The sequence below is a fragment of the Aethalodelphis obliquidens genome, unplaced genomic scaffold (genome assembly GCF_003676395.1).
Source record: "Aethalodelphis obliquidens isolate GAN/ISIS:26980383/991018 unplaced genomic scaffold, ASM367639v1 scaffold27, whole genome shotgun sequence".
Lineage (NCBI taxonomy): Eukaryota > Metazoa > Chordata > Mammalia > Artiodactyla > Delphinidae > Aethalodelphis > Aethalodelphis obliquidens.
In genome coordinates this window covers 12,467,342-12,481,875 of record NW_020837971.1, presented here as the reverse complement: position 1 = coordinate 12,481,875, position 14,534 = coordinate 12,467,342, and the positions used below count along the sequence as shown (strand labels likewise).

General features: G+C 37.5%; 1 protein-coding gene across 3 annotated transcripts in view; it reads right to left on the bottom strand.

Moving 5' to 3' along the window:
- SUGCT (succinyl-CoA:glutarate-CoA transferase) overlaps window positions 1-14,534 on the bottom strand; it is a 692,699-nt gene that overhangs the window by 613,322 nt on the left and 64,843 nt on the right. For all 3 annotated transcript variants that reach the window (XM_027123976.1, XM_027123978.1, XM_027123977.1), the window contains one exon: window positions 12,182-12,273. In XM_027123976.1, the coding sequence (XP_026979777.1) occupies window positions 12,182-12,273 (92 nt within the window). The remainder of the gene's footprint in view (window positions 1-12,181; window positions 12,274-14,534) is intronic.

Here is a 14,534-nt window from a genome sequence, read left to right as displayed (position 1 = left end):
AGACTGTGCCTAAATCCCACCTGCTCTTTACGTAGCATTGCAGCATGTTGAGAGACTGTGACAGATTGTATTTTCCAAAGATGGTTGCAATATCCCCTTCCACATGCCCTTTTAGTACCTTAACATTCCCTGCCCCCATCAACAGGTGGAGTCTAATTCCTTTCTCCTTCTTTCTGGGTGGGTTTGTGACATGCTTGTAACCAATAAAATTTTGCAGAAGGATTACAGCATGACCTCCACAACTATGTCATAGAACATATGTATTGGTGACTTTGCCTTGTTTACTGGAACACTTGTGTTAGTGGAGCCCTGAGCCCCCATATAGACAGTCTGACTGCTCTAAGGCCACATACTGTAAGGAAGCTCAAACTAGCCCATGCAGAGAGATGACGTGAAAAAGTCTTGAGATTAGATGGGGAGATGCCTGGCAGCCCCAAGCTGCTCCAGTCCCCACTGTTCCTGCTTTGACTGCAATTGCTTGAGAAACCCCAAGCCAGAACCACCCAACTGAGCCCTTCCCAAACTCCCGACCCATGGAAACTATGAGAGTTCATAAAATGATTGCTCTTGTTTTAAGTCACTAAGTTTCAAGGTGATTTTTTACACAATAATTATTAGCAGAAGAGATCAAGGCTTACAAATGACCAAGAAGAAAACTAGTCTACAATGCAGAAGGAATACCTGGGAAACAAAAGAATATAAACTACAGTTCTTGTCCCAGTTTTAGGTGTTCCAAGATCCCTCTGAAACTACATGCAAAAATTCTGTATGTTAATTTCCTAGAAGACGTTTGATAGCTTTCATCAAATTCTCAAAGAAGTCTATGACTCTTTTAAGATATATTAAAAATTGATTCATAATTTTGGAGAAGACTTTGCAACTAGTTTGGATGACTGAAGCAAACAATGAATGTGAAGGTATGATAAGAAATGAGGCTGAAAAGACAGTCTCGTCAATAAGTGGTGCTGGGAAAACTGAACAGTACATGTAAAAGAATGAAATTAGAACACTCCCTAACACCATACACAAAAATAAACTGAAAATGGATTAGAGACCTAAATGTAATAAGGCTGGACACTATAAAACTCTTAGAGGAAAACACAGGAAGAACACTCTTTGACATAAATCACAGCAAGATCTTTTTTGATCCACCTCCTAGAGTAATGGAAATAGAAACAAAAATAAACAAATGGGAGCTAATGAAACTTAAAAGCTTTTGCAAAGCAAAGGAAACTACAAACAAGACAAAAAGACAACCCTCAGAATGGGAGAAAATATTTGCAAACAAATCAACGGACAAAGGATTAATCTCCAAGATATATAAACAGCTCATGCAGCGCAATATTAAAAAAACAAACAACCCAATCCAAAAATGGGCAGAAGACCCTAAATAGACATTTCTCCAAAGAAGACATACAGATAGCCAAGAAGCACATGAAAAGCTGCTCAACATCACTAATTATTAGAGAAATGCAAATCAAAACTACAATGAGGTATATCACCTCACACCAGTTAGAATGGGCATCATCAGAAAATCTACAAACAACAAATACTGGAGAGGGTGTGGAGAAAAGGGAACCCTCTTGCACTGTTGGTGGGAATGTAAATTGATACAGCCACTATGGAGAGCAGTATGGAGGTTCCTTAAAAAACTAAAAATAGAATTACCATACAACCCAGCAATTCCACTACTGGGCATATACCCTGAGTAAACCATAATTCAAAAAGACACATGTACCCCAATGTTCATTGCAGCACTATTTACAATAGCCAGGTCATGGAGGCAACCTAAATGCCCATCGACAGACAAATGGATAAAGAAGATGTGGTACATATATACAATGGAATATTACTCAGCCATAAAAAGGAATGAAATGGGGTCATTTGTAGAGACATGGATGGATCTAGAAACTGTAATACAGAGTGAAGTAAAGTCAGAAGGAGAAAAACAAATATCATATATTAACGCATATATGTGGAACCTAGAAAAATGGTACAGATGAACTGGTTTGCAGGGCAGAAATAGAGACACAGATGTAGAGAACAAATGTATGGACACTAAGGGGGGAAAGTAGCAGGCAGGGATGGTGGTGGTGTGATGAATTGGGAGATTGGGATTGACATGTATACACTAATATGTAGAAAATGGATAACTAATAAGAACCTCATGTATAAAAAAATAAATAAAATAAAATTTAAAAATTAAAAAAAAAGGAAGAAATGAGGCTGGATAGAAACCAAAGACAAATCATGAAGGCCTGATATTATATATCTAATGAGGTTAGGTTTATTTGTTTATTTGCTTCTCTAACTATGATAGGAAATAACTGAAGGTTTCCAGAAAAATAAAGTTCCAAGGTCAGTTTTATTGAATACAAATTAAATATCACTGGCATCACTTTGTAGATTAGAGAGGAGTCATAAGAATCATAAGGTTTGAGAGTTGAGGCAGGGAACCAAGTAGAAAATTACTGCAATTATTCATGAAAAAGATCAGAGGCCAAACTAAGTCAACAGCAGTAGGAATGAGAAGACGGAACAAATGGTCACAAGAGTTAGAACACAGAACCCAGACTTAGTGAATGTTTGGACAGAAGTTTAAGTTTCTGGGTTTGGGTTAATAGTTCAATTGAGATAGGACAAAGGAAAAGAAAAATAAGTCTGCTGAACTGGTTTTTTGTTTGTTCAGTTTAAGGAGTATATCCAATCAAGAGTTGAATATGCCAACCTAAAACCCAAGGGAAAAAGAAATGGGTGAAAGATATAAATTTGAGAGCCAAAACATTATGTATGGTAGTTAGAACCACGCTAGGTTTGAGATATTATCTAGGAAGAACATATTGAACAGTGTACCCAACAGAAATATAAGGTGAGCAAAATAAAAACTACATATGTAATTTTTAAAATTTTACTAGCCATGCTAAAAAAAAAGTAAAAGGAAACCAGTGTAATTTTAGTAATATATTTCATTTAATACAATGTATCTAAAATATTATCATTTCAAAATGTAATCAATTTTTAAAATTATTAATGAGAAATTTTACATGTTCTTTTTCATATGTCTTTGAAATCCATTGTACTTTTTACACTTACAGCACATCTCAATTCAAATTTGACGCATTTCAAATGCTTAACAGTCCCATGTGGCTAATGGCTGCCTTATTAGAGAGTATAAAAGAGTAAAAACAATAGATGAGGTCAAAGCACAGAATTCTGGGCACAATCATTACTTAAAAAGCAGGCTGAGGAAAAGGAGGCCATGAAGAAGACTGAGAAGGAGAGAACAGCTATGTGGGAGGAAAACCAGGAAAGACATATTACGGGAGACAAGGAGGAAAAGAGCATCGAGGAGGGGTAGGTGGCCAACACTGTCTACTGTCACAAAGTGAGATAAGAAAGGAAAAGTGAAGTAAGTCAGACAGAGGAAGACAAATACATGATATCGCTTATATGTGTAATCTAAAAGAAAAATGATACAAATGACCTTATTTACAAAACAGACTCACAGACTTCGAGAATGAACTTATGGTTACTGGGCGGGGGGAGGAGACGTGGTGGGAGGAATAGATTGGGAGTTTGAGATTGACATGTACACACTGCTATATTTAAAATAGATAACCAATAAGGACCTACTGTAAAAAATAAATAAATAAATAAACAAACAGAAAGGAAAAGTATCCGCTGTAGTTTCCAATTAAGAGGTCACTGGTAACCCTCTCAAGAGCAATTTCATTGGTGAGGGGGCTATGGAAGCCAGAATGCAATGGATGGAGGAAAGAGAAACCACATGCCCTTTTTTCACAAAGTATTAACAGTACCTCTTATTACTTAAACCAGTGATTCCAAAACCAGGTGGATTATCAGAATCTCTCAGAAAGCTTTTCAAGAATACAGATATACAAGTAACACCATCCCAGGTTTGTTTCATTAAGTCTAAGACATAGGAATTTATGTATCATTTAGAGTTGTCTAAGCAATTCTAAAGACTTCTGGTATATAGTAAAATCGGAATCAGTGTGCCTAAACCTGAAAATCCTTAATTCAATCAAGCTCTGAAAGTTTTGTAGGAGTACATCCCATAGTTCTGTAGTGAAAAGTTTCTCAACATTTCTTATCCCTCAGGACAGGGATTATGATTTACTAGCACAAATGTAAGCTTTATTAAAAGTTCAAAGTTCTTTTCCAGTGACTATGACTTCAGGCCAAGTATTTATTATTTCTGCACTTGCTTATCCTCAATCTATAAAAAGAATGACTTAGAGATGACTAAAAGTACGTCTGACTCTACTTAAAGGCATCGTTTTTACACAGATTTAAATATTAATCCTCCTAATATTTTAGAACTTTTCCGGCCAAAAGTGCAGAAGTCTCCTCCTCCTTGAACATGTAATGAAAGACAGAAATTAAACTATTTTCTCAAAAGTTAACGTGGAAACTATTCCTCAGTTACAACTAAACAGGGTTATGGTTCTCGACAGCCAGTCCAGGGGGCAACATGGGTGAGAAGAACATGGTTCAGAACTAAGGCTAACTGAGCTAAACCTTATTTCCCTTTATTTCTTCAAAGCTGCACATTGCCCTTTCAGGGACCTCTTTAAGCTCCTCCTTTACAGTCCCTTTACCCTGATTTTACTTAGATAAAAATGCTTGAGTGCAGAATACACATTGTGATTTGTCATGCAGTCCAATCTCCTAGAGAAGTTACTAACTCAGAATTTAAGCTCTCATTAACTTTCCATCAAAAGTCTCTGCGGTTCAAACAGCCACTCAAGACACTCTGCATTTTCCTTTTTACTGTGTAAAATGACAGTATGAATTAAACACTACATCCTTGACTAGCCAATCTTTCCTACAAAAGAGCTTTTAAAAAAGAGAAAGAAATTCTATTGTATTAGTTTCCAAAATAAAACAGTATATAAAGACTCCTAAAGCTGAAAAACTCTCAAAGGATCATTTGGTCCAACTTCCTGCCTTTAGGCAGGTAAATTTCTAAATCATCCAGGAAGATGCTTATCCCTCTCTCCTTAAAGATCTCCAGAGGAAACAGAGCAGTTATTGAGTATCTAATACATGCCAGGCATGCACCAGAAAGGGAAAAGGAACTAGCACTATTTCCCAGGTGTTTGCCTACACATTATCTCATTTAATCTGAGTACATTTTCCAAGACGTGTGTTAGTACTCTCATTTTTACAAATGAGAAAAACAAGGTTCAGAGATGTCATGTGGGACTGGGATTTCAAGCCAGGACAGGATCTTTCTCTCCGCCATGCTAACAGAAACCGCATGACCTGTTTCTTCATGCACGGCAAGGTTCAATATCCTGATGGTCAAAAAGCTCTTCATTTTGCTAACTAAAATATCTTCTCTGATACGGGCTCATTTTCTCTTATTCATTGTTCTATGAACAATAAAAACAACTATTCCACATCCTCCCCAAAACAGATGAAAACGGCACTCAAATCATTTCTTTGCCTTATCTATGGCAAACAAATCCAGTCCCTATAGACTTTCTCATTGAAGAAACTATTTTATATCCCTGGGATAATTTTGGCCATTCTTTTTAGGATTTTCTCTGATTATAACACTTTTTCAAAGCATGATGACTCAAAACGAACACAATGCTCTCAAAAGTAATCACTTACTGAGATAGAAAAAAAAAAAAGAGGGGGAGGTTTTCTCTTTCATAAGATTCAGAAAGCAAAAACATTAGGAAAAAACTTGTTTAAATGACTTTTAATCGTTACCTCAAGCTGAATGTTTTTTCCAAATATTTTTTACCATATTTTTCCAGTCACAACCCAAAAATTCCCTATTCACATTTTCTGAGTATGAGGCTTATATGAAATGTTCCACCCAATAGAAGACTTTCCTTTTATTTTTAAGTATGTCCGTTAAAGAACTCCAAAAGGAATCTCAAATGCTATAGCTATTGCTACATGTATCAACCTGTTATTATCAAACTGAAGTTGAATCCTTAAAGATTCCAAATTCACATATAACAAATAATCAATGAGCACCAACTCTGTAGTGGATCTGTGTTATACTCTAGGGATATACAGAAATATCCCAAAGACACTCCCTGAATTCAGGCACTTACATTCCAAAGTCAGAGACAGATCAACATACAATAAGCAACATAATGAAAATTACATTGCGCATAGAGAAAGAAGTGGCAAATTTTCCCTAAGGAAGCTAAGAAAAAAACCAAGTCATAAGAGATGACCAAAAGTCCTGTGTATCTAGTTAAGGCTTTCAATAGGGGCACTACTGGCATTTTGGAGGTGACATTCTAGATTCATGAGCTGTCCCATACCTTAAGGATGTTTACTCATCCCTACCCCAAGCACTAAATACCAGTACAACCCAACCATCCCACACATCATTTTAAAACTCCCCTGGAGTGCAGTGAAGATTACTATCCACAGATGAAAACCATTGCTAGAGCACAGGATACCTCAAGCTCAGAAATGACATAAGAAATAAGTAGGATAGGGACTTCCCTGGTGGTCCAGTGGTTGAGAACCCACCTTCCAATGCAGGGGACGCAGGTTCGATCCCTGGTCGGGGAACTAAGATCTCACGTGCCACAGAGCAACTAAGCCTGTGAGCCTCAACTACTGAGCATGTGAGCCACAACTAGAGAGCCTACGTGCCACAGCTACAGAGCCCATGTGCTCTGGATCCCGCACGCCACAACTAGACAGCCCGCACGCCACAACTAGAGAGGAGCCCACGCACCACAACGAAAGATCCCGCATGCCTCAACAAAGATCCCACGTCCTGCAACTGAGACCCCATGCAGCCAAAAATAAAATAAATAAATATTTTTTTAAAAAGAACCACTTATTTAAAAAAAAAAAGATGGGGGAAGACTATTGTGCTTGTTTTTCAGTAGAACATCTCTGAAAGGATGCAAAAGAAAAGTGATACCATTGACTGTCTCTGAGAAGCGGGTGAATTGAGGACAGAGGGAAGGAGATTTACATTGTAAACTCAGATACAGAGTGACAAAGACAAACCTGGTTATGATATAGAGAGCTCTCTCTCACTCTTAAGAGTCCTGATTTGTCTGACAAATTATACAGTCAACATACTTGTTTCTTGTAGATTCAGCATTATGTGAATGTATTACCTCTTCAAAAATGCAAACTAAATACAATACAGTGCCTTTGGATAGCAATGTAAGACTATTTTCCTTTTGTGTCATTGTTTGTGTGTCCTTAGTTTTTAAAGGGGGAGATAAATATCTAAGAAGCATCGCTTGTAAACTTGATGTAATCCATCCTGCACATATGGACCAAACTAATCTTAGGAAGCACAGCTTTCATCATGTCACTCCCCTTCTGAAAAACCTCCCTAGCTTCACTGTGAGCAAATAACATTTCAATTTCTTTGCTTGACCTTGAAGACTTTCCAAAGCATGGCCTTAATCAAGTTTCCCCCACTACTCTGAAACTTTAACTCTCAGCTCTTCCATGGCTGGCCTATTGCTCTTCTCTAGGTATGCCTGATTCCTTTCTACTTCCCTATCTGTGTTCACTCTGCGATCTCTACTAGGAATGCCTCAATCCATCTGAATCCTATTCACCTTTCCAGGTACCATTCAACTCAAATCCCACCACTTTTCTGAAATCCTACTCTGAGCCACATTTATATTTTACTTGTAGTAAGTTATAGTAATTTCTCTCCAACAGATTCCATGTAGGCCATAAATTAGATTTTGAAGATTTTATTAATTAATTTTAAAAAAAATTTGAAGAGCATCTGTTATACGGGGCACAAGGACATAAAGTTGAATAAGAGGCTTTCCCTACCCTGGAAGTTCTCACAGAAATAGCTGACAACTGGCACCATACCCCCTTGCCCTCACACATCTACCCCTCTTGGCTGCTTGCAAAAAACTTACCTCATTGTCAGCATCACATATGCAGACACACACGCACCCAAACACTCACCCACACACATACACACACATTCCCCAGCCCCAGGCCTCTAGGATCATGAAACTCAAGGGCTTTCAAAGGCTGTTTATTCCCAAGAAAGGATTAGAAACTCTCTTACAGTTCTCTATATTGCCTGCTACATAATGTTCCACTTAATTTTATGCAGTTTTCTATCATTTTCTAACTTTCCATGAGTATGTATCTAATCTAGTCAATCAAATTATTACTTATAGAGTAACTTATTAAATTCTTTATGGTATGTAAAACAATACTATTCACATATGGTCAATACATCTTTTTCATTGATTGATATAATTCTTGATGTTTAAATATAAGGTGAATTATTACTTAGAACATGTATTACATATGTCTGAGTCATTTACTTTCCAGAATCTCTCATACTCATTGGTTTCATTCTCAATACCCTCTCCATATTCCCTATGCATTAAAAAAATTAGGTGATAGACAGATAGATAGATAGATAGATAGATAGATAGATAGATAGATGATATCCCTTTTGAGTAATAACTGGTTAGCATAGAGCCATGAACATAAAAAATAATGGAACATAATTTTATTTGGAGCACAAGATTCTAATTTAAACATAATATATAGACCTTAACAAGTCATTAACTTCTGTCAGAGTCTATGCAAAGGGATTTTTAATAATAACACCTCTCATAATGTTTCCAAGTGCGATCCGCAACCATCTCCATCAGAAGCGCTTGGGGCCATCATTAAATATGCATATTTGTGGGCTCTACCCACAAATCAGTATCTCTGAGGGTGGAGCTGAGGAATCTACAGATATACCAAGCAATTGCTGACTCTTATGGGTACTACATTACATTATACATGTTTATACTTTTACATTCTATAAAAGACATTTATTTTCTCTTTACAATATCTGGAAGAGGAGCTGTGTGAACATCACTTCCAGATGCACTTCATCGAAAGAGAGAAGCTATACGATATGTTCCAGATCACATAGCACAGTGCCAAGTATTCATTTATTCATTCATTCAGCATTTATTTATTGAGTGCTTAGAAAGTGCCAGGCTCTGTTCTAGGCAATGAGATACCACAGTGAGCAAGCAAAGACCATGGTCTTATGAGGCTTATGCCCTCCTGGTGCCCCTTTTAGGCAGCCAGGTAAACATTACACAGGAGTGAATGAGATACAGCCAGGCCTCCAGACTCTTAGTTGACTGTTTTCTCACTCCACCAAATGGTCTATTCACTACAGTGCAACATATCATATCAATAGCAAGCATAAGCAAGATGCAAATACAATAAAAATCAGGCTTCATTCTTCAGGCAGCATGGAGAGTGGCTATAGTACAGAAGGTACTATATATAGCTAGAAGATGTAAAGCAGACTGGGTTCAAAGTATGGCTTTAACATTTTACATACCTGGGCACCCTGTACAAGTTACCTAAGCCCTTAAGCTTCAGTTACAAAATTTATCAATACCTACACCTGGAAGGATCAATGTAAGAATGAAAACATAAAACCATACGGAAAACATCAAGCATGGGTCTAGCACAGTGTAGGTACTCAACGTCAGTTCTCTTTTCTCCGTCATCAAATCTGAATTTTATCCAACAATACCACAGCATTACCTAAAAGGCTAGATTTTAGATTTAGTTGGAGGTAACTGTAACTAGTTTGCTTAAATCTCATCATAAAGACTACTTTCATAGATTTTATCCTATATTACACATTTAGCTGATGCCCCTTTGGGATAAAAATAATATTATGAGTCCACCATAGAAAAACCATGCATTTTGAGTTTTCTCATCATAATAATAGTCTATACTTTGGGAACATCACTCATTTTCCAGGCAGAAATATATTAGATCATCACTAAAAATATGTATATATGATAATGTATCTTTCCGCCTCTTCAAACTCTTAACTAATATAGTAGGTCCATAAACAATAAGTTCCCTGCATCTCCAACCTCACTCTTCCCCTTCTTTGCTAGCTCACAATAATCCAATGAGACTAGCTCCTCAAACCCACCAGACTCTCCAGCATTTAGATGTCATGCATGGTGTTGCCCTAGAGTCACCAGGTTAGTGCTTAACTGCATCCCACCTTAAATATCTGGCCCTCAGAGAAGCCTTTCCTGACCAACCATCCTGACAACATTAGGCTGCACTGAATAGGGTGAGGAAGCCTGGGTTCCAATCAGTCATCTGACAACATGGAGTTATGCTACAGCACAAATACACAGCTGGTCAGGTAGATAAAACTTCATATGCAACATGATATAACTGGCAACAGTGCATCTCTGCATTAGCTGGTTAAAAATATCAGTCAGGGCTCTCAGAAGTGATCCCTCCTGTGGAACTTCTGCTGAGAGGCTTGGTGAACTGTCATATACTGCTGGTATCAGGGGGAAACAACTCCTTAAAGGGGGATTCCCAGCATGGGCTGATTCTCTTCAGGCTGCTTTTATCCTTTGCTGTCAAACCACATTTTGCAGAATCTCTGGAAGTATTAAAATGGCCTGAGGCACACTGTTATATACGTCAGTAGTATCCTGTACTCTTCTTTAGAGCTCTTTTTACTTGTTTAATATTTCTTTTCTGTTAATGTTTGTCTTCTCCATTTAAGGACCGTGCCTACCTGTTGCCTGTTTAATTCCCAGTACCTGCCATAGTAGCCAGCATACAGAGGATTCCCTCTGTATATGTACAATAACCATTCATTGGGTGGATGAATTGAGAAGTGAGAGATGTGTCCACGTGAAAGAAGCCGAGTTTATTTAATGTAAGACACGTGAAGTACCTAAAATAATGCTTGGCACATAGTAAGCATGCAATTAGTGTTGTTGTTATTTGTTAACCAGAACAAAAATCTCCTGAGGATAATACAAGAGGCGAGTTACTGACTGATAAATAATATGGTTGAGCACACGCTGTGTGGTTATCCCTGTCAGAATATAGCGCAGTGTACTAAAGGAGTAAGTTTTCACCTCATCTGCCTCAGGTGTTTTTGAGTTAATTCATTTTACTATTTGAATATACAAATTTATATATCTTATCTTATGAGAAAAGATATCTCATATTTTTTCACATATTCACAATTGAGTACAATGCTATTAAATAAAACCACCCACTCACAAAAATAATGTCTTGACCATATAAGTATCTCTATGGGAAAGAGCAAAGAGATATATCCATGCTTCATTCTCTCAATGGATAGAAAGAAAATTGGTACCCTTGAATATTGTAAGGAAAAGCCACACACATTCTTTCTAAGACTTGTGAAAATGAAACAAAGAAAGTACAAAAGACCATATATTTTAAGTCACTGAAATCCCAACACCTACTCTAAAATAATAAAAAGAAGTAAAATCTGTAAAAAAAAAAAAAACAAAAAAAAAACGACTTGAGGTCATTCTGCCTCATTTTATCCCAACACTGCAGCAATATTCCCTGAAGAATTAACTGAAGAAAGTGGTTCAGGGAAGGAATACCTACTGGAAAAAGTTTTTTAAGGTTATCAATCTAATTTGTTTTGGAAGTGGATTTTTTTAGTATTTTTATTTACTAAGCTTTCACACTTTTTTTTTACTTTATTTAACGGCATGTTTAGTTTTCCCCAAGAGTCCATTTTCTAAGAGTCTTTGATCTAACCATCCACATTTTGGTCGTCTATATACTTTTTGGGAACTTCCTATCACCAATGGAGAAGGAATGTGGTTATAAAATCAAATAATTCTTTCACTGTCAGAATCTAATGCATTAACAATCAGACACAACTATGTCCGAGCATTAAGTAACAAATTTTAAAATAAACAACGACTTATAATACTCCAGAGGGAAAAAGAAACCCTCCACTATGTATATACATCAAATGAAAGTACTCTGGTAGAAATGGACATCCGCGGACTAGTCTAGTCAGCCATTCTACTTCACACGAGGAATATTCCTAAGTCACACAAAGGTGCCTTTACCAAGCTTGAATGATATAATACATATGGAAAATGTGTTCTCCACTTGATCTATTGCTTCTTGCTAAAAAGGTTGTTCTTTTCCATGGGGCCATAATGACATTAAGCCTCAAGTACATTCATAATAAACATTTCCATTTTTAACATCATTCACTTTCCGTGGTTTTTTCCTAAAATTAACTCATGTTTAAGCCTATGGGGTTAGTAAAGATGAAAATCTCTTTGGAATAAATAGGGGGAAAAATATGAATATTCTAAAGTAGGATACCTACCTCAGGCCCTGTGATGTGCATCAGACCAGAAATAGCAGAGGCAACAGCATCGTACCCAGCTCGCTGAGACAGTGGACCTGTCTGACCATACCCTAAGACAACAAGAACAGACATATTCAGCACCACCCAGGGAGAGCAACAGTACAATAGTGTGTTAAAACCATCTGCATCCAGAAATCCTACAGCATTTTGTTACTATTAGGTCTATACTATCCCTTGAAGGAGGCTGTAAAATTTAATTATGGTGTCATACCCCAGAAGGTTGCAAACTGGTGACTCGTGGGCCAGATCCCCATTGTACAAATGTTTTGTCTGGCCTGAAGAGTGTTTTGAAATGTTTTTACTTAGTTTCCAACATTTAAAGATCAGGAGATAGCACATAATATACAAATTTCTGGCTTTTCTTGAAAAACCAGAAAATACATTCAAAACTCGGCTCACATCCTCACATGGCAATAATCAATTAGAGTTGAGTAATAGTTCTTCCCTTTACACAGGGCATAAATTCTCCAATTTGCCGCACTCTACACCCCTCCTTAATCCTTTATGCTTCAGTCTGATTCAATCATTAACTGACCTTCCAGACTCCAATAGGTACTTGCTACTCCTGCTGTATACAAAACAATATACAAAGTAAAACAAAACAATGTCTCCTTAGGTTCTATTTACATATTTTTTCAAGTATGCAAAGAAAATATAAATGATAATTTAAAATTTGAACATAAATAGAATTAATACATCTCCTGCCAGTGCTTTTTAGGATTACAAAGAGAAGGTGAAGGTGTCACTTTTTGTTGCCATCAGCAAAAATTAAAAGAACACAAAGGGACTTCCCTGGTGGTCCAGTGGTTAAGACTCCATATTCCCAATGTAGGGGGCCCAGGTTCAATCCCTGGTCAGGGAACTAGATCCCGCATGCCGCAACAAAGACCCAGCGCAGCCAAATAAATAAATAAATATTTTTAAAAGAAAAGAAAAGAAAAGAACATAAAAATATTTTATCCTGCTCTCCTCAGTCCTGGTGCTTACTGTTGGATATTAAAGGTTATATGAGGAGCTACATAACTCTGTCTCCAAATCCCATATATTTTGCTTGCTTCTCCAGCAACCTGGAACACTCTATTTCACTCCATATATGTACATACCTCACTCCCTCACATCCTCCAACTCTGCACTGAAATGTCTCCTTATTAGAGAGGTCTTCCCTGAAGAACTTTTATGAAAGGTCACTCTCACTTTTCACTCTTAAGCCCCCTTACCTCATTATATTTGACTTCACACCTCTTATCACCAGAAGATATATAATATAGTTTATTTATTTTCTGTATCCTCCCTACTCAAAGGTATGCTCTAGAGAGTTTTTTCTATTGAATTTACTGCTGTACTGCCAGCATCCAGAATAGAATTCAGTAACGGTTACCAAATGAATAAATGAATGAATACTGGTTACATAAAAACAATTACCTTTAAAAAACAAATTAATTAATAAAGAAACTAAAGAGGCTTTTATTCTGTTTTGTTTTCTTTTTGAACAAAATGATGATATAGGAGGCCAATTTCCTCCTCCCATGGACACAGTGCTTGTACAGCTACACACAAAGCACTTCTCTCTGAGAGAAATCTGGGAACTGAGCAACTAGAGAAATCCAGATGAATGACTCCTATACATTGGGCAACAGAGACAATACCCATATCGAAACTGGTAGGAAAGGCTGAGACACTCTCATCATAAACCTCACTCCAGGCACAAAACCATACAATTAGGAGGAAAACCCAAACTCCCAGCTTCTCCCTGAGGAACAGGCAGTACAGACATCTAGTGTCCCAACCTTTAAGTCTCCCACCTGAGAAACAGTCCCCTAAAACTCCTATCTCTTATAGCCAGCATTCATGAGTCCTACAGGACTACAGCAAACAAAGAAGTTACTGATAGCATCATAAGCACTGAACACAACTATCCCCCCAGGTCTCAGGACTGAAGGAGCAGCGAAAACATCCATCTCCCAGTCTTTCCCTGGAAAGGGTTTGACTTCATACTTTACAAGCTGTTGCCTAAGGGTCTAGACACTAATTGACAACATCTAAATGATCCTACCTGGAACCTGAAAGAATCAGTGGGTGCTTACCCCACCTTCTCCATCCAGCTCACTCCAACAATAAAACCAGGTCACCATCATCTCTCCAGAAGGACCTTCTACACATGTCTTGTGCCCCACCTTTTGCAGCTACCGCCTGGGAGATGGGTCCCCAGATCACCTGGCTCTGACTGTCAACAGTGCTTGCAGTTAACAAGTCCCACTGGACTATAGCAAACAAATAAGCAGTTTGTAATGGGCTCAGGGCTCAGTGCAAG